Genomic DNA, 24,548 nt, shown 5'->3' with positions numbered 1-24,548 from the left:
AAAATATTATAGAAGCTGGTTGTGTCCATTAGCAAAGAGAATTTTTCACCCAGAAATTTATGGGAGTCTGAAAGGATGGTAAAGCTAGAAATTCTGGCATTGAAAAGTATTTGGTTAAGTACTTGATATGCCATAACCTATATAATTAGTTCAACAACACACAAAATGGTGGAGGAACTCAGCAGGAATAGCAGCATCTATGGAAAAAGTACAGTCAACGTTTCAGGCCGAAGTCCTTCGGCAAGACTCATATGTGATTAGTTAACAAGAACATGGACATGGGATTGAACTAAGCATTTCTTTATCAGCAGTCAAGCAATGGGCTCAGTCTGCTATGCTGCAAATGACAATTCAAGATTTAAAGATCTAGATGATGGATATTTAAACTTAACTAAAAAACTAAGTGAGCAAATCAAACTCATCGCGCAGTGATGGTATTCTGTTGGGTTGAGAACTAAAAGCACCAGGGGTTGACTCTGATGCTAAATTGATATACTATACGTAACCAACCTATGTGGCTCAAATTCCAAATTAAGGTAATGTGGCTTACCAGCAAATAAGAGCAGTTTCCTCAATTAGCATTTGAAGATAGTCATATTGAAGAAGTATCAGGAAGCCAGCGATGAGGGAGACGTGACAAATGACTCTGAAAACAACTTCTATCACTTTATTTTTGGTATCATTGAAAAGTGTTCCTTTTAAAAGTTTTTCTTGGCCTCTCTGTATTGCATTGAACCAGCAGTCCCTGAATTTTACATTTTCTAGGTAATTAAGTCATTTGCAAAACTTGCTCTTCAGTTAGAGGATAGGTTAAGTTAATGCAGGCGTATAGTAACTATATTCAACCATGAAGATTCTCTAATTATTTTTATTTGTGCATGTTTAAAATTGCATCCTAGTGTATATATAAGGTTCTTTATACTGCTCCCAATTGATCATTTGATACGATCCATAATGTCACTTTTTCTTTTATTACCAAGGATCAAGCTATCTGAATTTTCTAATGCCCAATCCAAGCTATATTGTGTGAGTGCTTTAAAAGCAGCAAAGAAAGATTGTGGTATTAAATCCCATTTAGATTTGTTAGCTTTGTAATTTGTTTCAACTGAACTCAAGTAGGATTTTAATGTCACGATTCTAGATGTTCATCATATAAATAGATTCTAGAATTATTTTAAAAAAGCCTTTGAATGCCCAGTGAGGCCATCAGGCCATCAATTGCTTGTTTTCTATCTTGATATCTCAGATTTACATTTAAGTAATTGCCTTTTATATGAAATTTTTAAAAAAACATGCTGGCATATCTACAGAATAATATTTCAACAGTTAAAATGTGCATGAATCAATTTTTGCATGTGCTTTCTGTCGATATTGTTTCTTCAGTTCTTCCATTGTTTGTCTCAGATGCATATTATCAGCAATTGTTTTAATCTTTTATTTACCTTTGTTTGTAATGCCATAGCTTAATTTTTGTGTGCATTTTGTGTTCTTATTTCTGTTCGCTTTTTTCTTTTTTATTTTTCCCTTTTTACATCCATCTCTTACTCGTAGCTTATGTCCCTTTTGACATCTCCTCATCAGCCCCCTCCTCCTCCTCCTTCCTCTTCCACACCTTCTGCTGTTCCAAATGGCCCTCAGTCTCCCAAGCAGCAAAAAGAGCCCCTCTCTCACCGCCTGAACGAATTTATGACCTCCAAACCTAAAATCCACTGTTTCAGGAGCCTAAAGCGGGGGGTAAGTTTTATTTCATCTTTTTGTAGTTATTTGTACTTTGTACTTCCTCCTTAAAGTTTGTCTGTGAAAGATTGTCCATGTGCATATTTGCTGAAATTGTAGAGCACTTTGCAGCTAGCAAATTGCCTCTTATTCTTAAACATTGTAGAAATGCAACTTAAATTTTGAAATACTATTCAGAAGAGTTTCTAAAATATTTAATAGTTATAAATCCAAGGAAATAATTTTATTTTACACAGGGAACTACAATGAACTGGAATGAGGCACTGTCTCAAAGCTTGGTGGAAGTAGTTCAGTAGGAACTTTAAAAATGGAATTGTGTGACTATTACAATAGAAACAAAAGTCTAGAATTGTGACAACAGATCAGGGACTAATTGATAGGTATTTCAGTGACTGAGAAAATGAGCCAAATGGCTTTAATATATATTAAAGCATTTATTTAAGCATTTAATTGGTATAGTATTCGGGTAAAACTAATAATAATCATCAACCTTTAAAAAGAAGTTCTCCAGTAGCAGAGTTTTAAACTGGCCTTATCCTCAAAATAAGTTATTAAGGTCTGCTTTAATTGTCCTTATTATGATGGAATGGAAAGGTTTAAACAAAACACAGAATATCCACTCACACGTAGTTTTAAATATTCCTTGTTGGAAAGTAGGTTTTTCCATGTGTACTGAGGACACTGTTTTAATTTTGAATGTGTCTTGTGGTCAAATAGTCTGCAAACATTTGCAGCTTCAACTTGAATTTGAAATGTGAATCTTGAGTAAACTAACAGTGGGTCTGTGTCTCTTCCAGAATGAGTCCATGTTTTCAAGACTGTGAAAAATTATTACAAAGCCCCTTCAAATTATTTTATAAGAAGCATGTTGATTGTCTTAATAATTGCCAGAAATAACTTATAAATTATTTTGTACAAGACCAAAATACAAAGTACTTAGAGGGGAATTGTAATATCTCAGTCAAATGTATTTGTTAGAAACTTAAATCCTCTCTGTTTGTTCCAGAAGGATTACTTCCAATAACAAAAGGTAGCATGATATGCATCTATTTTAAACATCATCTTTAGAATATTTTGTATTCACTTGTAGTGGCCTAGAAATGTTTTTTGTGCTTTATCCATAATTAGCACTTTCAGATAAGTATATGCTTATTAATTTTTGTGTGTCCTGCCTGCCAGATCTATAGACTGCACTGGTACACTTGAAAAGACACTTTCTTGTGGAAGGGTTAAAATGGAATCGTATTAAGGGAAGATTAAAGGAAATGGTATATTAAAAACTTAGGTTGCATTTCATCTTTCTACAAAGGAAGTTTAGGACAAAAGTTTAAAATTTCAAATTAAAAGAACAAAAGATAATAGATCTTCCTAACAACCAACTAATTTAGTTAATGACATCAATATATTTACAAATACAATTTGTTGTAAGTTCATTTGTTTCTTGAAAGCAACCATATGTAAAAAAAAATGAACGTGGCTTCAACAATAAAGAATTAGATTTAAAAGGAAGTTGGATGCTTTGAAAATAAATCAACTATTTGGGATAAAATATTAGTTAATGAACTGTTCGTTAAAAATTAAAAATACAGACTCTTCCTTTGAAATGTGTCCTAAGCTACCTTCAAAATACTAATGTTTGAAATGTATGAGCTTTATGTATCTGTGGAAGTCAACTGCACACAGCAGAAAACTATATTTTTGTTATACATTCCTTGTTTGCTTTTACACATTCTACATTGCATAAATAATGAGGTTTTAGTATTTTTAAAATGTGAATATTTTGATTAGAATATTTCAAAAGTTTGTAATTACTTCAGAGCCACTGGGAAATTCATAAAAGGTAAAAAAAAATTTCCTCAATCAAGGGTCTACAGCATGGTTTTTTTAAAAAAATCTTCAAAATGGTCCTGCTATATTGTCAATATGTCATTAGCCTGTTTGTCACTTGAAAACTGCAGTGACATAGATACTTTTATTTAGCCCATTATATGGGTTAGTTTGGAATTTTTAAAAAATAGCCCTTATGAAATGGCCTTCTGCAGAGCACAAAATAACAAAAAGCTGAATCCACTTTGGTCAATGGGGATGTAAATTACACAGCAATTTTACAAACTGAAATACCTCAAGGATCTGCACACGGGTTAGGAAGTGTTAGAGCAGATGGCCAAGAACCGAAGAGGAGATTTGATAAACATCAAAAGAGGGTAAGGAGAATTGGGACGTTTTGGTTGTGAATTCAAGGTTCGTGCATTAATCACTGAAGGGACAGCTACTAATAGAGGGGCAATTAACCTTGGGATGATGAAAAACTGATATGAGAGGAACATAGATATTTTGGAGGGTTTGATGAAATCACAGAATTAGGGAAGGATTATAGAGAGATTTGAAAGGGATAAAATGTTTAAAGTTAAGACTTGTTAACCAAGAATCAACATAATATGATGGTTAAAAGAACTTTCTTGAGGTTAAGGCACAAACAGCAGAATTATAGATGTTCACAGTTATAGAAAGAGAAAGGTGAGTGATGTTGACCGGGAGTCCGCTTGAATGGCCATCTGGAGACATAAAGGCATGAACAAGGCTTTCAGCAGCAGATGAGTTGGGATAACAGCAGAACTGGGATATTGAAGGGATGGAAGCAGATGCTGATAGTCTTAATTTGGTTATCTCAAGGTCAAATATGTCAGTGGGTTAGAAACTATCCTGCCTGTCAAGTACAGTATGTAAAAAAAATCTTGTGGTTAGAGAATGGAGATTGTGACAGGCAATTTTGGAAGAAATTTCTGTCCGTCTTGCTCAGAATTGTCAGACAAGTGATCTTATAATTTGGAGACAGTAGTGTTGTTAAGATGGGGTTGATTTTTGTCAGCCTGCAAGTAAAACCTATGCTGTGTTTATGGATGATGCCAAGGGATCTCATTTCGAGGAGTCAAGGATAGCTCTGTTGGGGCGAGGAAAGGGAGATCAGAAAGATAATCCAGAATGAGTCAAGCATCAGTCCACTTGGATGGGCTGTGATGGTAAACTATAGGACAAATGTTGGCCTGAAGGATTTTTCATTTAATTTATGGTAAGAAGCGAGCTCAGGGAAACCATATCAGTGATGTCACAATTGCAAAGAGCCAAATGATCTCTTGAATAGGTGTATTTTGTCAGTTGAACTTGATTCAGGCTGCTTGCATTTGCTCAGTTCCAATTCAACATGGTTTGCCAACTGTATGGTGTTATCATCTGAAGGTTTTAGTCCTTTAATGTTTCTGTTCACTCTTTCAATAATTATAAAGACCTTGTGGAAGCAATGACCATGCAGATCAAAGATAATTAGCTGCTTTGCCCCTTTGCCCTAAAAATCTTTGTAGAATTTTTAATCACAGTTGCAACAGGACAGATTAATATGATGTCTGCCCAACCTCTGATTGCTGTAGGATATAAAATTAGGCTTGCAGTTCATTAATGGCCTATTGCCATTACATGCATTTGCTAGTTTACTTTTACACAAGGTTAAAATGTGATAATATGAAAGGAACAGTGATTTGAGCTAATATTTCTGTGATCAGAGAATATACTATTATCCGTTTTGATGTACCCTGACAATCTAAGTTTTGCTTCAAACCTGCTTTCTAACAGTAAGCAGTGTCTCATCAAACTTAGATAATTCAGAATACTAATTCTATTCCTGACCTTGATCATATTTGAAGGGGTAAAAATGTGGTTCAGTTCCAAAATGCCTTTCACATTGGATAAAAGGTACAAAGCTAAACCTCTGTTTGGCCCTTCCTCTGGTAAACCAATCAAATTCAGTTAAACTTAGCCTAAAGAACATCTCTGTGATATGAACAAGCCACTGAAAAATAATATCCTTGATTGAGGAAATCCTATACTAAGGCCTACCCTATATTTTGTAGCTTTTACCCTATAAACATTATAGTAGGTAAAAGCTAGTTTTGAATTGCTGGCTGTTAACGTGGTTGTATTCTTCTCCACAAATGCACACCCCAGCCTCGGTCTTTCTATTGTCACAAAGAACTGATGAAGAGGACATTAGGGAAACCTACTTATGCATATGAGGCGAGGGAATTTGTTGTAAGTCCATGTATGGTGATTTCCCATACACTCAGTTACTAGCCCCACTTACACAAGCAATTAAATCATACTTTTGACCTCTTCTGAACTACTCTGCATGTCTTAATTAATAAGCTTAGAAATTATAAAGACATAACAAACATTGTTACGCAAAATAAATAGACTAAAATATATTAAAGGTGTAAGCTAATACGGGCTTAATCGGCTGTAGTATAGAATGTGCCGGAAGTTACATCCATCTTGTCTCTTAAAAGAAGCTGTTGGTTTAATTTAACAGTGAACTTCACAAAATGTTAATGCTGCTCTCACTAGATAATTATTTTATATTTATATATTGAAAACATCTTGTGCAAGTTCAAGTTTTTCAGAAAAAGTGTAAAGTGAAAGTTTGTGTCAAACAATGTAACGTTAGGTCAAAAAGTTATTGCCAAGATGTAGCTGGTTTGAAGTCAAATCTGAGAATTGAACTAGTTTCATCAGACCATCCATGTGAAATATTGCACTATAACTGCAATGGAAAAAATATCTAAACACAACTTATTTCTAATAAGGCTAAAGTCTGTATCCTGTTTAAAGTGAGTTCCTTAATGCAGACATCAAGTAATTCAGCTTCAGATTTATTTACCCACGTGTACATCAAAACATACAGTGAAATATATTGTTTGCATTAAAACCAACACACCTAAGGGTGTACTTGGAGGTAGTCTGTAAGTGTCACTACTCATTCCGGCACCAACATAAGCATGCCCACGGTGTTCAGCAGAACATCAGAGAACACAAAAAAAAACAGAATATACCAAGTGGCAACGCAACAACAGCAAAACAATGTTCCTCCCTCCCATGCACATTCACAGTTCTCTAACCCCAGGACAGGCCGCATTCAGCCTCCAGTGGACTCGTGGATTCTCCCAGATAGAACTCTGGAGAAACCATCTTTCTGTTATGCAATTCCTAATAGACAACCCTTAAAAATTAAGATCCTGAAGTCTAAATGTAGAGATCAGGCACAGGTCTCCATTTAACTTGGATTAATATGTGGCATGTGGAAACCCAAAAAAGCAGAACAAGAAGAATGATTTTCAACAATTAAGAGCTCTCCATTTTTCTTCTGAAGATTATCAACAGCTCAAAGAGTCAGCTATCACCCAAGGATGCAGTAAAACATTTTGAGGATTTAACGGAAGATAAGAAATTTGTCCATCTGTAGTTGCTTTATATTTTTATAATCTACATTCAGCCAGCCAGGCTGGCAATACAACAAACACACACAATAGTAAAGTACTGAAAATACTACAAACACTCAGAAGGTCATGCAATATGTGTGGAAAGAGAAACACAATTAACAGCTTATGTTGAAGACTCTTTGTCAGAACTGGACAAGAAAGAAAATCAGTTACCACTTGGTTGCATTGAGAGAAGGGAAGAGATGGATAATATAAAGGGAGTATCTCTAATAAAGTGGGCTCTGGGTTGACGTGGGAATAAGCTGTGAACAAGGTAGTCTGCCAGTGGGTTGATGGGGGCAAGTAGAGATAGAGAAGTGGAACAAGGGAACAAAAATGTAGGCAGTTAGAGCAAGGACACAATAAATTAATGGATAAGTTCAGAAATATCTACCTCCAAGATATGTCCTCTAGAGGGAGAGCAAAAAAAGCTAAGCAAATGTCACAGATGGACTGGCCAGGTGATGAATGAAGTGGTGGACAGTAGAAAACATACAGTCACTCCTGTGGACTAAACATGGGTGTTAAGCAAAGTCGAGGAAATCTGCAGATGCTGGAAATTCAAGCAACACACACAAAATGCTGGTGGAACGCAGAGGCCAACATCTAAGGTGCTGCGTGGCCTGCTGCGTTCCACCAGCATTTTGTGTGTGTTGTTAGGCAAAGTGGTCAGCCAATATGCATATGTATTGTAAACACTGAATGTAGTACATTAGATTAGAAGAAGGATATCCTTCACTAAGGAGAAGGATATCGAATGGTGTAAGGTGTGGGAAACAAGTAAGGAAGTTATGGAACCTATGACAATTAAAGAGGTGGAAGTACTGGCGCTTTTAAGAAATTTAAAAGTGGATAAATCTCCGGGTCCTGACCGGATATTCCCCAGGACCTTGAGGGAAGTTTGTGTAGAGATAGCAGGAGCTCTGACGGAGATCTTTCAGATGTCATTAGAAACAGGGATTGTGCCGGAGGATTGGCGTATTGCTCATGTGGTTCCATTGTTTAAAAAGGGTTCTAGAAGTAAGCCTGGCAATTATAGACCTGTCAGTTTGACATCAGTGGTGGGTAAATTAATGGAAAGTATTCTTAGAGATAGTATTTATAATTATCTGGATAGACAGGATCTGATTAGGAGTAGCCAGCATGGATTTGTGCGTGGAAGGTCATGTTTGACAAACCTTATTGAATTTTTTGAAGTAGTTACGAGGAATGTTGACGAGGGTAAGGCAGTGGATGTAGTCTATATGGACTTCAGCAAGGCCTTTGACAAAGTTCCACATGGAAGGTTAGTTAAGAAGGTTCAGTCGTTAGGTATTAGTGCTGGAGTAATAAAATGGATTCAACAGTGGCTAGATGGGAGATGCCAGAGAGTAGTGGTGGATAATTGTTTATCGGGATGGAGGCCGGTGACTAGCGGGGTGCCTCAGGGATCTGTTTTGGGCCCAATGTTGTTTGTAATATACATAAATGATCTGGATGATGGGGTGGTAAATTGGATTAGTAAGTATGCTGATGATACTAAGGTAGGAGGTGTTGTGGATAATGAGGTGGGTTTTCAAAGCTTGCAGGGAGATTTATGCCGGTTAGAAGAATGGGCTGAACGTTGGCAGATGGAGTTTAATGCTGAGAAGTGTGAGGTTCTACATTTTGGCAGGAATAATCCAAATAGAACATACAGGGTAAATGGTAGGGCATTGAGGAATGCAGTGGAACAGAGAGATCTAGGAATAACAGTGCATAGTTCCCTGAAGGTGGAGTCTCATGTAGATAGGGTGGTGAAGAAGGCTTTTGGAACGCTGGCCTTTATAAATCAGAGCATTGAGTACAGAAGTTGGGATGTAATGTTAAAATTGTACAAGGCATTGGTAAGGCCAAATTTGGAATATTGTGTACAGTTCTGGTCACCGAATTATAGGAAAGATATCAATAAATTAGAGAGAGTGCAGAGACGATTTACTAGGATGTTACCAGGGTTTCAGCACTTAAGTTACAGAGAAAGGTTGAACAAGTTAGGTCTCTATTCATTGGAGCGTAGAAGGTTGAGGGGGGATTTGATCGAGGTATTTAAAATGTTGAGAGGGATAGATAGAGTTGACGTGAATAGGCTGTTTCCATTGAGAGTAGGGGAGATTCAAACGAGAGGACATGATTTGAGAGTTAGGGGGCAAAAGTTTAAGGGAAACACGAGGGGGTATTTCTTTACTCAGAGAGTGATAGCTGTGTGGAATGAGCTTCCTGTAGAAGTAGTAGAGGCCAGATCAGTTGTGTCATTTAAGGTAAAATTGGATAGGTATATGGATAGGAAAGGAGTGGAGGGTTATGGGCTGAGTGCGGGTAGGTGGGACTAGGTGAGATTAAGAGTTCGGCACGGACTAGGAGGGCCGGAATGGCCTGTTTCCGTGCTGTGATTGTTATATGTTATATGTTATATGTTATAAGAACAGCAAGAACACCTTGAATGGGACAAGGAAAGAGATAAAAGGATGGGTGTTGTCTGCTGCACGTGCTTAGTGGAAATCAAAGGCCAGACCAGGAATTTAAAAGAAAGCAACCCCTTTAAAATGCTGAAATGAAAGGGGAGAGGCAAGTGTATCTTGATTTGGGATATTTTTGCAAGTGGCAGAAATTGCAAAAGATGATCTGTTGAATTTGAAAGCTGGGGGGGCGGTGGTGGTTTGGTGTGGATTGCAACAGCCAGGAGGCCTCCATCTTTACCCTGTTTAGGAGGAGAAGATGCAGGTAATACAGGTTGAGTACCTCCTATCAGAAATGCGTGGGGCGGGAGGTATTTCCAATTTCAGATTTTGAAATATATAATGAGATAGCTTGGGATTACCATCATTATCGACTTTGAATTTATGTGCTACCGGTAAGAAGTCTTTGTTTTACACTTGTTCATCACACATATGTACTGATGCAGCTGTTCTGCACGTTAGATTTTCATCAGCGACAACCTTGGCAAAGTCATCAATGAATTTCTTTGCTGCGTCATAATCAGCAGATATTTTATTGCCACAAATCTTCAAAAAATTAATGTCACGCCTTTTCTTAAATTTCTGCAAATTTCTCCTGAATATTCACAATTACCTTCAATGTTCAGTTTATCACGGTAGATTTTTGCTACCATTCATGGTCAGCATACCATTAAGTGGCATATGTTCACTCTGATGCTAACAAATTCACGCTTTCAATACATGATGGAGATCTACACTTTTCGCTTCATGCAGTGTCATTAACTTCTGCTCATTATGTATGTGAGGTCACTTCTCAGAACTGTCTGTGGTGCATAGAGACCAGCACCTCACCTGGGAACCTTCCTAACACCTTGTGGTTTTCCATTTGTGATGTTAGGCAGCACCAAAACATTTTGGATTTAGAGGTTTTCGGATTTTGGAATTTTGTATAAGGGTACTCAACCTGTATATGAGATTTAGTCAAGGGCTCTGACAACTGAGGAAATGAGTTCAGCCAATAAAAACAGAGGGATGCTTGGCATTGTATTGGAGACAGAGGCCCTCAGACAACCTTGACATGCAGTGGAAACATAGCATCCCCATGGTAAAAGGAGCTGGTCGAAACTAGAAACTGTCAAAATGCAGAGAGCAATTAATGCCTGCTGCAGAAAAGTTAGTTATCCAATAACAAGCCTGTTAATGTGTTTTCAGTATTTGAATTTGTACATCATAATCTCAATAATTATTAGTAATTTTATAACAAGAAAAATATCAAATAGTTGCCAATATTAACTGTCAATTTAGGCACATACACAATCAAAAGTTACTTCAAGTCAAACTTTTCCTTTTTTTACTCAGTTACTCAAAGTTACTCCATTTTTGTTTAATACTAATTTTGATTTCTTAAAAATAAATTTGATGTATTTAAGTGGTCAGAATAAAGTATGTCTTAATCTGAACCATTAGATTATAGCTGCAGGTAAAACTGAAGTCTCTGTTTATAGACATTACTACATGAAGTTTTCCAGTTTTAATATGATTAGCATTTTGATATGTTTGCATAGTATAGATAAAAATGCATTAAAAACTAAACCTGTAAAAATCATATTCTTGTTTGCAATAAGTACATACAATTTAAAAATAAGGATCATTACTAAGTCACATAACCCAGCTATTCAACTCGTAGAGTTGTATAGCACAGAAATAGGCTCTTCAGCCCACCACATTTCATACCAAACTTTTTCTCCACACTAAATCCACTTCCATCTATATCCTGCCAATTTAAGTAACTACCTCCTATCTCAGTGAGTTCTATTTATCAACCACTATTTATGTTAAAAGAAACTTTCCCTCAAATCCCTTTTAAAGCTCCTTTTTCTCACTTATGCCCTATGTTTTGATACCCCCAAACAAGGAGAAAAAAGTTCTATCTAGCCTATTTATGCCTATTAAAATTTATATACCTCCATCAGGTCACCTCTCAGCTTCCTACACTCCAGGGAAAACATGTCTTGCCAATCCATTTAATCCTTATGACTGAAGTTCTCCAATCCAGACAACATTTGTGGTGAATCTCTTCACTTTCCAGTGCAACCACCTTCTTTCTAATCTGTGTTTTATATAGTTGTAATGTATCATCCCAACTTTTATATCATGTACATTGACTTAGGAAGGTAACCATCCAATATGCCTTTTTCTTCACCATGTCTCTCTGTGGTGTCAATTTCTGGAAACTATTTTGCTTGAACTCCAGGGTCTCTCTGTACCTCAATGTTGTTTCACATCCTACCACTTACAGTTTATGTCCTACCCCCAATACCATTCATTTTAGTAGCTCCACCAACTTTCCATCTGATCTATGATCTACTGAAGTCTTTCTCACTATCTACAGCAATACTGACTTTTGTGTCATCTGCAAACTTATTATTCATGCCTCCTACGTGAATATTTAAGTCATTAATACATATCACAAACAACAAGGAAACCCAGCACCTATTCCTATGATACACCACTGGTCACAAACTTCCAATCTGAAAAGTATCTTTTCACCAAGATAGTTTTGGATATTAGCCAGCTTTCCTTGTATTCCATGTATTCCTTGTAACCTCCTGGACTAGAGCAGTATACAGGAACTTATCTATATGTCATGAGTAGATGTAGGCAACATCTACTGTACCTACCTGTCTTCATCAACATTCTTAGTTATCTCCTCTAAAAAAAACTTAATCAAATACTCACACAACCTGTGATCAGCCTCTACCTTTCCAAATGTGTATCGATCCTATCCCTTTTGTTTTTGTCCAATAATTTTAAACCACTGAAGTAAGGTTCTCTGGTGGTTAGGATTTGATTCCCTGTCAGGGAAGAGTGTTTGTGGTAGATGGAAGGGGTGAATGGCTATGGTCCACTTGCAGGTCGATGAGGTGAGGCAGCACAATAGTTCGGCACAGACCAGATGGATTAAAGGGCCTTCTTTCTGTGCTGTAGTGCGCTATGACTCTAAGGCTCGCTGACCTTAGTTGCCTGCCCTATGTCTGCTATCCTTAAATAATAAATAATATTAACTATCGTGAAATCTTTTGGAGCTCACCCTTGGATAATAAAGATGCAAAAATCACCATCAGGACTTCAGCCATCCCTCCCTTATTTTCAATTGCAATCTGGGATAGATCTTGTGTGATTGGGATTCTATCAGCTCTAATGCATCCCAAAGCATCTAACACCATCTCCTTAATAATCTCTGTTATCCGTGTTTCCCTTCCTGAACTTTCCCATGTCCTCCTTTGTAAATACAGATGAAATGCGGTATCTACATTGCCCAACTCCACTGATTATCCCATGGGGACCTGCTCTTTCCTTCACAAACCTTTTCCTCTTAATCTGCTTAGAGAATGTTTAATGATTCTCCTTAATCTTACTTGCCAAGGACATTACAGGAATCATTTTTATACTTTTAATTTCTTTCTTAAATTCTTTCCTATGTACTCTATATTCCCCAAGAAATTTCCTTGATTCCATTTGCCTATACTTGCAATGTGGTTCCATTTCCTCATCAGATTTACAGTTTTCTCTGTCATCCACTTGTTCCTCATCTTACTATTTTTGCCCATGATTCTCATTAGAACATGCTGGCTTTGAAGTCTTACTAATTCTTTTTAAAGGCTTTCACCTGTCACCTGTTGTTTACCTGCACACGTTTACTCCAATGCTACTTTTGCTAGGTTCCTTATCTCACCATTGAAATTGGCCTCCTTTCCAAATTTAAGGCCTCAAACATCAACATAATAACTATCTTGAAACTTAAAAAATTATGGTCACTTTTTCTGAAGTGTTCTCTCACTGATACCTCCATCATCTGCCCAGTTTCTTTTCCTAAAACCAAGTACTGCACTGACCGTATCAGGTCTCTTTACGAACTCTGGAAAAAAAACTTTCTTGTATGTGTTGTTAAGCCCTGTCAAAGCCCTTTGCATTAAGACAATCCCAGTCTTAATGAAAATTAAAATCCTCCACTTGTATAACCCTATTGTTCTTACATCTTTCTATGGTTTGCTTCACAAATCATTTCTCTAAGTCTTGCTGACTCTTCACACTTCAATCCTATTTTGATTTTAGAGGACTAAATTAGGAAAATTTACCAATCCATACAGTGTTAAATTATTGACAAAGTTGATGGGCTTTTTAATAGTTTAATAAAATTGAATTAACACAATTTTTCACTGTATCTGACACATATGTAGATAGGTAAAATCATGTAAAGAAAAGAAGGTTACTCACCTCATCAAAATCACATTGACTTTTCAGTCCCATTCCTGAACTTGTTCCCTATAACCCTGTGATTTTCTTTTCAAATTAATTGATTACTAAGGATTTTGTGACAAAAGATGTTTGACTTAACTATATTTTTCATCTGTCTCAGTAAGAGGATTTGAGGTTAAAATCAGATGCTAAAAATCTGAAATAAAAATAAAAAAATGCAGAAATTTTACATTCATCAGTCTTGGAGATTAATCAGTAGCTTCTTTTGAATACCATCTTGAAGCTATCTGCCCCCAATGGTATATTGCTGCACAAGTGCATACTTAAGAGTATTTTGATGATTTTAGTGATAGTTCTTTCCCTGCTGCAGGACAATTACCGGTACTCAGTTGTTAAGAAAGAGGCTATGTTCCTGTTTTAGCATAAATAATTTAAATTTCCACATTTTGGTCAAACCAATCCCGAAGGATTCACTTTCTTTTCAAAAGGTTACTAGATTTATTTGTGTGCGCACACGTATGTGTTGTGTTTTATTTTACTGTCGTAAAATGATCCTGAGACTGCAGAGTCTATTCCAGGGTAATCTTACCGTTGATAAGCAATTCTGAGCTTGGCTGAACAATAGGTAACAAGAAAGGTCAGGCTGCAACATGAAATAAAACTGAATCCAAAATAGTGAATTGACAAGGGAAGAAAAATGGTGAAATACAAAAGGTCAGTTGGAACACGGTTAATATATTCAAAAACATATACTCAAATTATGAAATAAATAGACATTTTATAAATGCAAAGAGAGTGCAGAAAGGTCAATGGCCTTTCATTTACTAATTTTTTTAATTGCACCAAGAGTACTATAGTTTTTAAAATAGTTGATCAAAGGCCAGGTGATAAGATTGCAGAAACAAGAGCAAGTTTTTGCTCTTCAATTAACTTATTTTGAAAATCAGTTTATTTTAAAATATTTCTAAGTTCTGTAGTAGAAATCTTGTAAATTGGCTCAATGCTCTAAGGATGCAACACAAAATTCAGAGTTTGCCTTTCTTGTGGTATCACCACAGCATTTTCAATGCAGCAGTATTAAATCAAAATACACCACAAACACGATATACCTCTTAAGAATTTGAAGAGGTCTCTAGAGCCAATCTTATTTATTTAAATGAAGTTATAAATCCAGCTCTAACAAATTTCTGTACCAAGGTAAATATTTGTGTAAGTGGGGTTACTGCCTGGAATTCACAATAACACATGGACTTGTTGCTTCATTGTTATGTGTTATTGCATCTTGTGGCTCCAGATCACTTCATAATTAGCTGTGAGTAGATGCTTGCTGAACTGTTCTGAGAAGCGTAGTGTATGTAGGCTGAGTACATAAACCATAAGGCTGTGACTTTTGTTTTTCATTTTTGGTTGTTGTAAGCTTTATAAGATAATTTGTGCTTGTTAGGAGATAAACTATTAAAAGAAACTAAATATCCTATATCTCATTTATTTTTGCAATTGGTGGTTTTATTTAAATGTTTTCATGCAGCTCAAAACTCTATTAAAATGCACATGTGCGTATTTTTAAAATGATTCAATGCAATATCACTAACACACTGCACCATATATGGAGTGAGATAAACTTTCCTATTTCAATAGCATATACATTTACAATCTGAACCTTGGCAGTGTTGTAAATCATGGTATTAAATGGAGCAGAGTTGCTTTCTTCCCTGAGGCAAGTGTGGAAAATAAACAAATCACTTTGAAGCCCAGTTGCATATCTTCTTGGAGCCTAGCAGTTGGTGATATAAACTATGTAGAAGACAATAGAGTATTATGTGGGTGCTCTAAAGAGGGCAATAGGGTATAATGGGGAATCTCTTAAGACAGGGAGAGCAAAATAAGCTTTGAATTAAATATGCATTTGAGAACCTTCATGAATTTTAATCAGTTAATGCAGTGAAATGAGGAAATGGACCTTCAGGCAACATTTTAACTTTGATAACTCAATAAACCTTGTCAATTCATTAATTAATTTGAATTTATATATCCAGACAGTTTTCTGTTTAGTATTCCTCTTTTCAAGGCATTGAAGCTTTTCTAGAATTAATTGTCTCTGACTAAAGTGAGCACAGAATTTTTTTGTGAGACAACAACATGCATTGTATAATATCTTTAATGCAACAAAATATTTTGAGTCCCTTCTCAAGGAAGAGCATCAAACAAATGTTTATGCTGAGCCTTCAATTTGAGAAGGTAGTTTGTCATGGAAGAGTCATTGATAGATTTTTAATTCACAGTGAACATTGGTTAATGATGTAAGCATTTATCTAAATAATTTATCAACCCAGAAGTGAGAAAGGAACTTTGAGAATATTGTTGTGATGTTGCATGTACTTGATGTGACCAAATGCAAGAACTGAATTTGCGGAGAAACACTGGGAAGTTGCTGGCCCTAGATTGAAACTATATTTGCATATGTTGAGAATACATTTAGTCCAGATTGTGATAGCAACAATATGTGACTACCTACTGTCATTAGCTTTCCAGTTTCCAAAGTGAACTATGCCTATTGCACCAGCAGGGTCAGATGCCAGCATAAATTAGGGTTTCAAGAAAGGAGTAAAAAATAGATAACCCCTTTGCTATTTTTTGTATTCTATTCATAGCTTTTTATTTATCTTTGCACACAAAGAAAAGTTTGGCTATTTAGTCAGTTTCCAATTTTTTTTGTGAGGGTGAGTTTTGGAATTTACATTGCCGTAACTTAAAACGAATATCAGTTTCATTGAATGACTGTCCACAACTAGAATACAAGCCTTCCATCAATTAGTTGTATGTTTTGCAAAATGAGTTTTGACAGCTCTCTCGGCAGCCTATGGATGTGTCTTTAATACAATACAGATTGGAATTAAATTCTTGATCTCGTGGTGTTAATGATTGTGAAGTTGAAGTGGAATTGGTGTTCATTATAGGTATATTTTCTTCTTCAACAAGTAATACACACTGATTATTCAGGACAAGATCCCAACACTGCAAATTGCATTTTCTGTGCCAATAGATGCACTGGGTGCAAGGCCAGTGCCACCAAGATAAATGTCAATGAATACCCTGTTGACAGGATGGTATCACTAGGACTTGTAAGGCTTGGGTAGTTGAAAAAGAATGAAGGTTACCACAAATTTAACTTGCTTTAGATGATGCTGTCACACTGTATGACAATTTGTGTAATGTTGTGCATTATGAAGTAATGTAATAGGCTAAGGTGTTTATTGTTGTGTCAAGTAAATACTATATTTCATTTATGAAAGATAGTGTAGGGATTGAACAAATATTAAGGATCGCTGGCAACTGAATTAACTTTCAGGGTTTCATTTTGATCTTGCAGACAGTTCCAGTTCAGTGTTACATCTGCTCCTGAGCCTAGTGTAAATGAGATGTGTGGTTTTTTTAATCAATGTTAGGTAACTTGGACTATTGCTGATAAAACTGAGTAGTATATATCCCAGCTAGTCAATTACCCTCTGAAATATAAATGCAGCGGATTCAATTTAGATTGTATTAGTCCTCCATTTCTGGGGTGGATATATCAGTGAGAAGTACATTAAATAATATGTCTAATGTGAACTGCAGGCTCTCTAATTGGTATGGAAAAGGAACTCTGTCCTTTTGAAAACAATGAGATCATCTATGATAAACCATTGTCAGAAAGCTGAGAAGCTGATCCAAAAGGAAACTGCAATCAGATTTATGTGGTTGAGTCACACTTGCAAAGAGAGATGATTAAATGCAGCCAATTTGAGTTACATAAAGATTTAATTTGGTTTGATACAGAAAAGCAGTTCAACTTAACTTGATCCCCCTTTGAGAATTTGAAATAAGGGGTTGGACCTTCTGGGGAACAGGTAAAACATACCCATGCTGCGATCTTCCAATTTGTAATCCACACATTTGGGTCATTAAGCTGTTTGTAAAGTAGCTTTTTTGACACTGATCAACAAAAAAATACTCTTTCATGTCAGTGAAAACTCTACAAAGTGATCTAAATTAATTACAAATATAAAGCACAAAACACATTGATTGCGTAAGTATTCACCCCCTTTAAGTCAATATTTAGAAGATGCACCTTTGGCAGCAATTACAGCCTTGAATCTGTGTGGATAGGTCTCTATCAGCTTTGCACATCTGAACACTGCAATTTCTTTTTCCCCATTCTTCTTTAGAAAACTGCTCAAGTTCTGTCAGATTGCATGGGGATCGTGAGTGAACAGCCCTTTTCAAGACCAGCCACAAATTCTCTATTGGATTGAGGTCTGGACTCTAGATAGATAGATAGATAGATAGATAGATAGATAGATACTTTATTCATCCCCATGGGGAAATTCAACTTTTTTTTTCCAATGTCCCATACACTTGTTGTAGCAAAACTAATTACATACAATACTTAACTCAGTAAAAAAAAATATGATATGCATCTAAATCACTATCTCAAAAAGCATTAATAATAGCTTTTAAAAAGTTCTTAAGTCCTGGCGGTTGAATTGTAAAGCCTAATGGCATTGGGGAGTATTGACCTCTTCATCCTGTCAGAGGAGCATTGCATCGATAGTAACCTGTCGCTGAAACTGCTTCTCTGTCTCTGGATGGTGCTATGTAGAGGATGTTCAGAGTTTTCCATAATTGACCGTAGCCTACTCAGCGCCCTTCGCTCAGCTACCGATGTTAAACTCTCCAGTACTTTGCCCACGACAGAGCCCGCCTTCCTTACCAGCTTATTAAGACGTGAGGCGACCCTCTTCTTAATGCTTCCTCCCCAACACGCCACCACAAAGAAGAGGGCGCTCTCCACAACTGACCTATAGAACATCTTCAGCATCTCACTACAGACATTGAATGACGCCAACCTTCTAAGGAAGTACAGTCGACTCTGTGCCTTCCTGCACAAGGCATCTGTGTTGGCAGTCCAGTCTAGCTTCTCGTCTAACTGTACTCCCAGATACTTGTAGGTCTTAACCTGCTCCACACATTCTCCATTAATGATCACTGGCTCCATATGAGGCCTAGATCTCCTAAAGTCCACCACCATCTCCTTGGTCTTGGTGATATTGAGACGCAGGTAGTTTGAGTTGCACCATATCACAAAGTCCTGTAACAGTTTCCTATACTCCTCCTCCTGTCCATTCCTGACACACCCCACTATGGCCGTGTCATCAGCGAACTTCTGCACATGGCAGGACTCCGAGTTATATTGGAAGTCTGATGTGTACAGGGTGAACAGGACCGGAGAGAGTATGGTTCCCTGCGGCGCTCCTGTGCTGCTGACCACCGTGTCAGACCTACAGTCTCCCAACCGCACATACTGAGGTCTATCTGTCAAGTAGTCCACTATCCAATCCACCATGTGAGAGTCTACTCCCATCTCCGTTAGTTTGATTCAGCCACTCCAGGAGATTAACTTTGTTGTTTTTAAGCCATTCCTGTGTAGCTTTGGTTTTATGCTTGGGGTCATTGTCTTGCCAGAAAACAAATCTTCTCCCAAGTCACAGTTCTCTTGCAGACTGCTTCAGGTTTTCCTCCAGGATTTCCCTGTATTCTGCTGCATTCATTTTACCCTCTACCTTCACAAGCCTTCCAGGGGCTGCTGCAGTGAAGCATCCCCAGAGCATGATACAGCCACCACCATGCTTCACAGTAGGGAAGGTGTGTTTTTGGTGATGTGTGGTGTTTGGTTTTTGCCAAACATTGTGTTTAGTCAGATGGCCAAAAAGTTCAATTTTGATTTCAACAGACCATAGAACCTTCTTCGAGCTGACTTCACAGTCTCTCATATGCCTTTTGGCAAACTCTAACTGAGATTACATGTGAGGTTTTTTTCCGTCAATGGCTTTCTCTTTGCCACTCTCCCATAAAGCTGCAACTGGTGAAGCACCCGGGCAATAGTTGTTGTATGCACAGTCTCTCCCACCTCAGCCACTGAAGCTTGTAACTCCTCCAAACTTGTCATAGGTCTCTTGGTGGCTTCCCTCACTAGTCCCCTTCTTGCACAGTCATTCAGTTTTGAGGACAGCCTGCTGTGGGCAGATTTACAGTTGTGCCATATTCTTTCCATTTTGTGATGATTGACTTAACAGTACTTGAAGGGATATTCACTGACTTGGAAATGTTCTTCTATCCATCTCCTGACTTATGCTTTTCAATAACTTAATCGCACAGTTGCTTGGAGTGTTCTTTTGTCTTCATAGAGTCATAGGTCACAACAGCACAGAAACAGGCCCTTTGGCCTATCTAGTCTGTGCTGAACTATTATGTTATTCCATCAACCCACACCTGGACCTTAGCCCTCCATACACCTGTCATCCATGTATTTATCCAGACTTCCCTCACACGTTACAATCAAATCTGCGTGCACCATTTCTGCTGGCAGCTCGTTGCACGCTCTCACCACCTTCTGAGTGAAGAAGTTCCCCTTCATGGTGTAAATTTGCCAGGATACTGACTCACCAGTGGTTGGGCCTTCCAGATATAGGTATATTTTTACTGCAATCAATTGAAACACCTTGTCTGCACATGGTGATCTCCATTTAACTAATTATGTAACTTCTAAAACCAATTGCCTGCATCAGTGATGATTTGGTGTATCATGTTAAATGGGGTGAATATTTATGCAATCAATGACTTTGTGTTTTATATTTGTAATTAATTTAGATCACTTTGTAGAGATCTTTTACCACTTTGACATAGAAGAGTCTTTTTCTGTTGATCAGCGCCAAAAAAAGCCAAATTAAATCCACTGAGATTCAATATCGTAGAACAATAAAACATGAAAACTTCCTTGGAGATAAATACTTTTTTATAGGCTGTGTGTCTATGTGTGAAGATCTATATACAGACATAAATCTTCAGCAAGGCAACAAAGACAAAATTGAAGGGGATGGTTGGGGGGAGGAGCAAAAAATGAAATTGGTCAGTGCGAGTCCACAGTGTCAATGTAGCCAATAAATTTTAAGAATGTGTCTTGAGGCGGATTTTTATTTTTATTTTAAGACATTAGTTAACAACTTAGAATTTTGCAGATGCTTCTAGAGGACAATGGTTTATTGATGAAAAATAATTCCTAAAGGTAAATTCAGATGTTTGTTACTTTTTCTGGAGTCGCTTTGTTAAGTACTGTACAGCCTTACTCCAAAGAAATGTACTATTTTAGGGGAAATGCAAGAAATTCTGCAGATGCTGGAAGTATTGCACAACAGAAACAAAATGCTGGAGGAACTGATGAAGGGTCAGGGCCTGAAATGTCAGCTGTTTATTTCCATCCATAGGTGCTGCCTACCTGCTGAGTTCCTCCAGCATTTTGTGTGTGTTACACTAATATTTTAAATAGTATGAAAAAAAGCATTGAATAAATCACAGGGAAGTATTTTTCATTCTAATTTTCAATTAATGCACACAGTCTAACATTAACAGTTGATTAAAATGTATTATTTACCAAGCTTGGAAGTTTTAAGTTTATTCTTTGAATGATGGCTGCTGCAGATTCTGCCAACATTTATTGTCCACTCTTACATGCCTTGATTTCAATTCTGTTCTGATTTTATGGTTCATCTTTTGGCTCATTTGTAAATACCTGGTTTAATACATGACCATCTATAACTACTTCTGAAAGCCTCATTTAAATCATCCAATATAAAAGTTTGCCAACTTGAGAAGCTTAACATGAATTATTTTATTCAGTTACAATTTATTTAATGTAGTTAGTGCACAATATACAAAATAACTGATATTTTAAATTAAATGTTTCTGTCCAAAAAGAAGTAAGTATCCTTTTTTATTTCATTCAGAACATTTTGAAGCATTTTAACAGAATTTTGGAGTTCTGTTTAACTCAAATTTGATTGGAAAGATTTAATAGTTTTCAATATAGTCAAGAAAGAGTGCATTAAATGTAAGGCTTTTATGTTTGTGTTGTGCATAACAGTTTATGTCTGTTAGAAAAGCTGACGTTGCACCTTCATTGTTTAAGGCCAAGGTTCATAAGGTAGCCATTCTGTTATGTCATTGGAGTGTAAATAATATGAATTTGGGAAAACATTTATAACATTAAATCATATTTTTCAATGAAAATATGTATTTTCTTTTAATCGTGACTCTAGTTTAAAGTGACAAATTTAACTTAAGATTATAGGAGAGAGAAATATAATTTTGTTTGTCCAGATCTTCTTCTATCAATTGAGGTATTCTTAAAACATTGCTACTTTGATTACACAGGAAGGTGATTAAATTCTTTTTCATAATGGCAGAAAGTTTAGCATTTGACTCTAAAAACAAAGGTTCAAGTAAGCTTACTCACAGGGCTGTCCACCACATGACTTGGCTCTGCAGTAAATAATTTCAGCTTTAGCTAAAATGGTGGTTTAACATATGGAAACAAGGTGCTCCATCATTCTGACTCAGTTTTTCAATCTGATTGCCAAGTAGCATAGAGAAAATCCTCAGCTTGCATTTCAAGTTGTTGAAACATTAAGGAAAGGTTTTACAATTTAGAAGTTTTTCCAGTTTTGGGATATCTGTGTGTATCTGTGATGCTGATAAAGTATGGATATAATATAAATATTTAAAGAGTGGCAGATATAAATGAAATGCACTTTGTTAACAATTCAAATATTAACAAATCCATTCATAACCACAAGTAAGACTTCATAGGATTACCTGGGTTATATATGACAATCAGAATCAGACCCTGCGCCTGTTGATATTCCACCTGAGGCTGGATATCAAAATGTAGCAAGGTCAGATTTCAACTTGGTTTTAATTGCTATACCCCTGGGGCTCAGTCCCCATAAGTAAAGAAACCGAGGCATAAACCTTTTTAATAGTTTTCTATTGGATCTGATAATATTGCTGTGAGTTAACAAAAATTTTAAAAGTCAAGTTGATTAAATACCACAAAATGCCAGAAATAAATGAAAGTAATAAGGTGGAATAATTTTTTAGAAATAAATTTCTTGCCCTTCTACCCCTTCAAATGATCTTACTCATTTGCTTCAAATGATCCAACATCAGCAACTTTGGGCTTTGCAGCTCTATGTGGAACCCAGCAAAGACTTGAAAAGATATTCGTCCCACGATGAAATGCGTCCATGCAGTTCAGGAATATACAATTGCAATGATTTACGGTCAATCACTTTTACAATACTGGCCACAATTAGCATAATTTGGCTCAAATTTTCTCTAACAAGGAACACTTCATAGTTTACATGTGTTACGTACCCCGTAACTGGGTCACTTAACAGCAAAGATAGAGAGGTCCGTTGAAGTCTGATGGTACTATTTTTAACAGTATTTATGGATAAAAATACACAAAAATAATATCAGTGCAAACATACAGATAATATACGTCGTCAGTACTAAATCTAAAAGCGCGGGTATAATAATAATCAATAAGGAATAGCTCTATCGTTGTCTAGGGGATAATGTATTGTCCAATGGAAATATAAAAGTCACTCAAGTTCATTCAGGCTGCAGCTTTTTGGTTGGAGAGAGAGAGGATATTTTTAGAACTTGCCCGTTTTCCTTTTTATGATGTCGATCCTTCGAAATGTCGTCGGTGGTGATCTCTTCTTTAGCTAAGCCGTCTTCCGTGGTAAGGCCTCAATCCCAGGCAACGGGAAAGGACACACGTGGGCCTTCCACCAGCTGTCGCTATTAAATGCTGTCACGGGATTTCTAGCGTTTCTCCTGGTGCGTCTAAAGGGGTTGTTCCCCAGACCTTCTTTTATCCTTACTCACGGGGTCTCAGATGTCAATCAGATGTCAATCTGGTTGGAATCAACCAGCCCACATTGCTCATTCCTTGAGGGCCTCGATGAATAGCACAGCGCTCAATACACAATTCCGTCTCCAAGAGACAATGGCCGTTTCCCGTGGCTTTGTATCGCTGAGGGGCTAGGACATTCCAAACCCCCTGTGGATTCTGCGTCTCTCTCTCTCATTTCCTGGGTCTCCTGACCTGAATTAATAGCGATCTTGCAATTCTCAAAAAGGAGGGGGCTACTTCGTACCCTTCGGCCCCTCAGAGTTGGGGCACAGGCATAACACATGCAACAAGAAGCAAATATGCGGATGATCTATAACAGCTACTTTCAGCTTTTCTTTATGTAATAATCAAAATGCTTAATAGTAAGGGGTGAATTTGTGTAAACATGGATATAATAGATGGGATCCCAGTTTGTATTTCACTAATAAATATTCAGCCATATTAATTTGCAATTGTAGCACAGTGTCACTTCAAATTTTCCAACCTTTTCATGTGACTATAACTAAGTTGTAGACATTGGTTTGGGCTTTTCAGAAATATTGAGGAGCTTATCTGCTTTTGGTATAGGATCTATTGATTTACAATAAGTACACAAGTAATAATATTTCATTTGTAGTGTATGATAGTTACAAAGCTACTAAAATTCTGGAGATGGTTTAGTGGACATATGATAAAAGTTAGATCAATATCTTGAAATCTTGCTCCATTCATATTTTAGGGGTGTAGTTAAAATTTTGACAGAATTGCATTCTTGAAGTTAAAATGAACTGGGTAGAATCCATTGGACAGTATATAGTATGTAATTTGAGCCAACTTAATGAAACAACTAAACTTGTTTCATTCTTTTTCATGTTTCAGTATTATACCAGTAATGTGCAGTAAATCTGTAGTATGCATTTCCTTGCAGTACAGTTTCAGATGGCTCCCTTATGAACCATGTTCATTGTAACCTTACCATATTCATTCGGTACAGTTTTATATCACTAGTTTACAAGT

At 36.8% G+C, this 24,548-nt stretch overlaps 1 protein-coding gene across 1 annotated transcript in view; it reads left to right on the top strand.

Moving 5' to 3' along the window:
- Positions 1-24,548, top strand: part of fnbp1b (formin binding protein 1b) — a 210,662-nt gene that overhangs the window by 156,331 nt on the left and 29,783 nt on the right. Inside the window, exons 10-11 of the mRNA XM_073052772.1 lie at positions 1,552-1,734; positions 5,737-5,820. Of these exons, the coding sequence (XP_072908873.1) occupies positions 1,552-1,734; positions 5,737-5,820 (267 nt within the window). The remainder of the gene's footprint in view (positions 1-1,551; positions 1,735-5,736; positions 5,821-24,548) is intronic.

This window comes from Hemitrygon akajei, chromosome 7 (genome assembly GCF_048418815.1).
Source record: "Hemitrygon akajei chromosome 7, sHemAka1.3, whole genome shotgun sequence".
Lineage (NCBI taxonomy): Eukaryota > Metazoa > Chordata > Chondrichthyes > Myliobatiformes > Dasyatidae > Hemitrygon > Hemitrygon akajei.
Note: the sequence above shows the minus strand (reverse complement) of the source record. Positions and strands in the feature narration are given on the sequence as shown.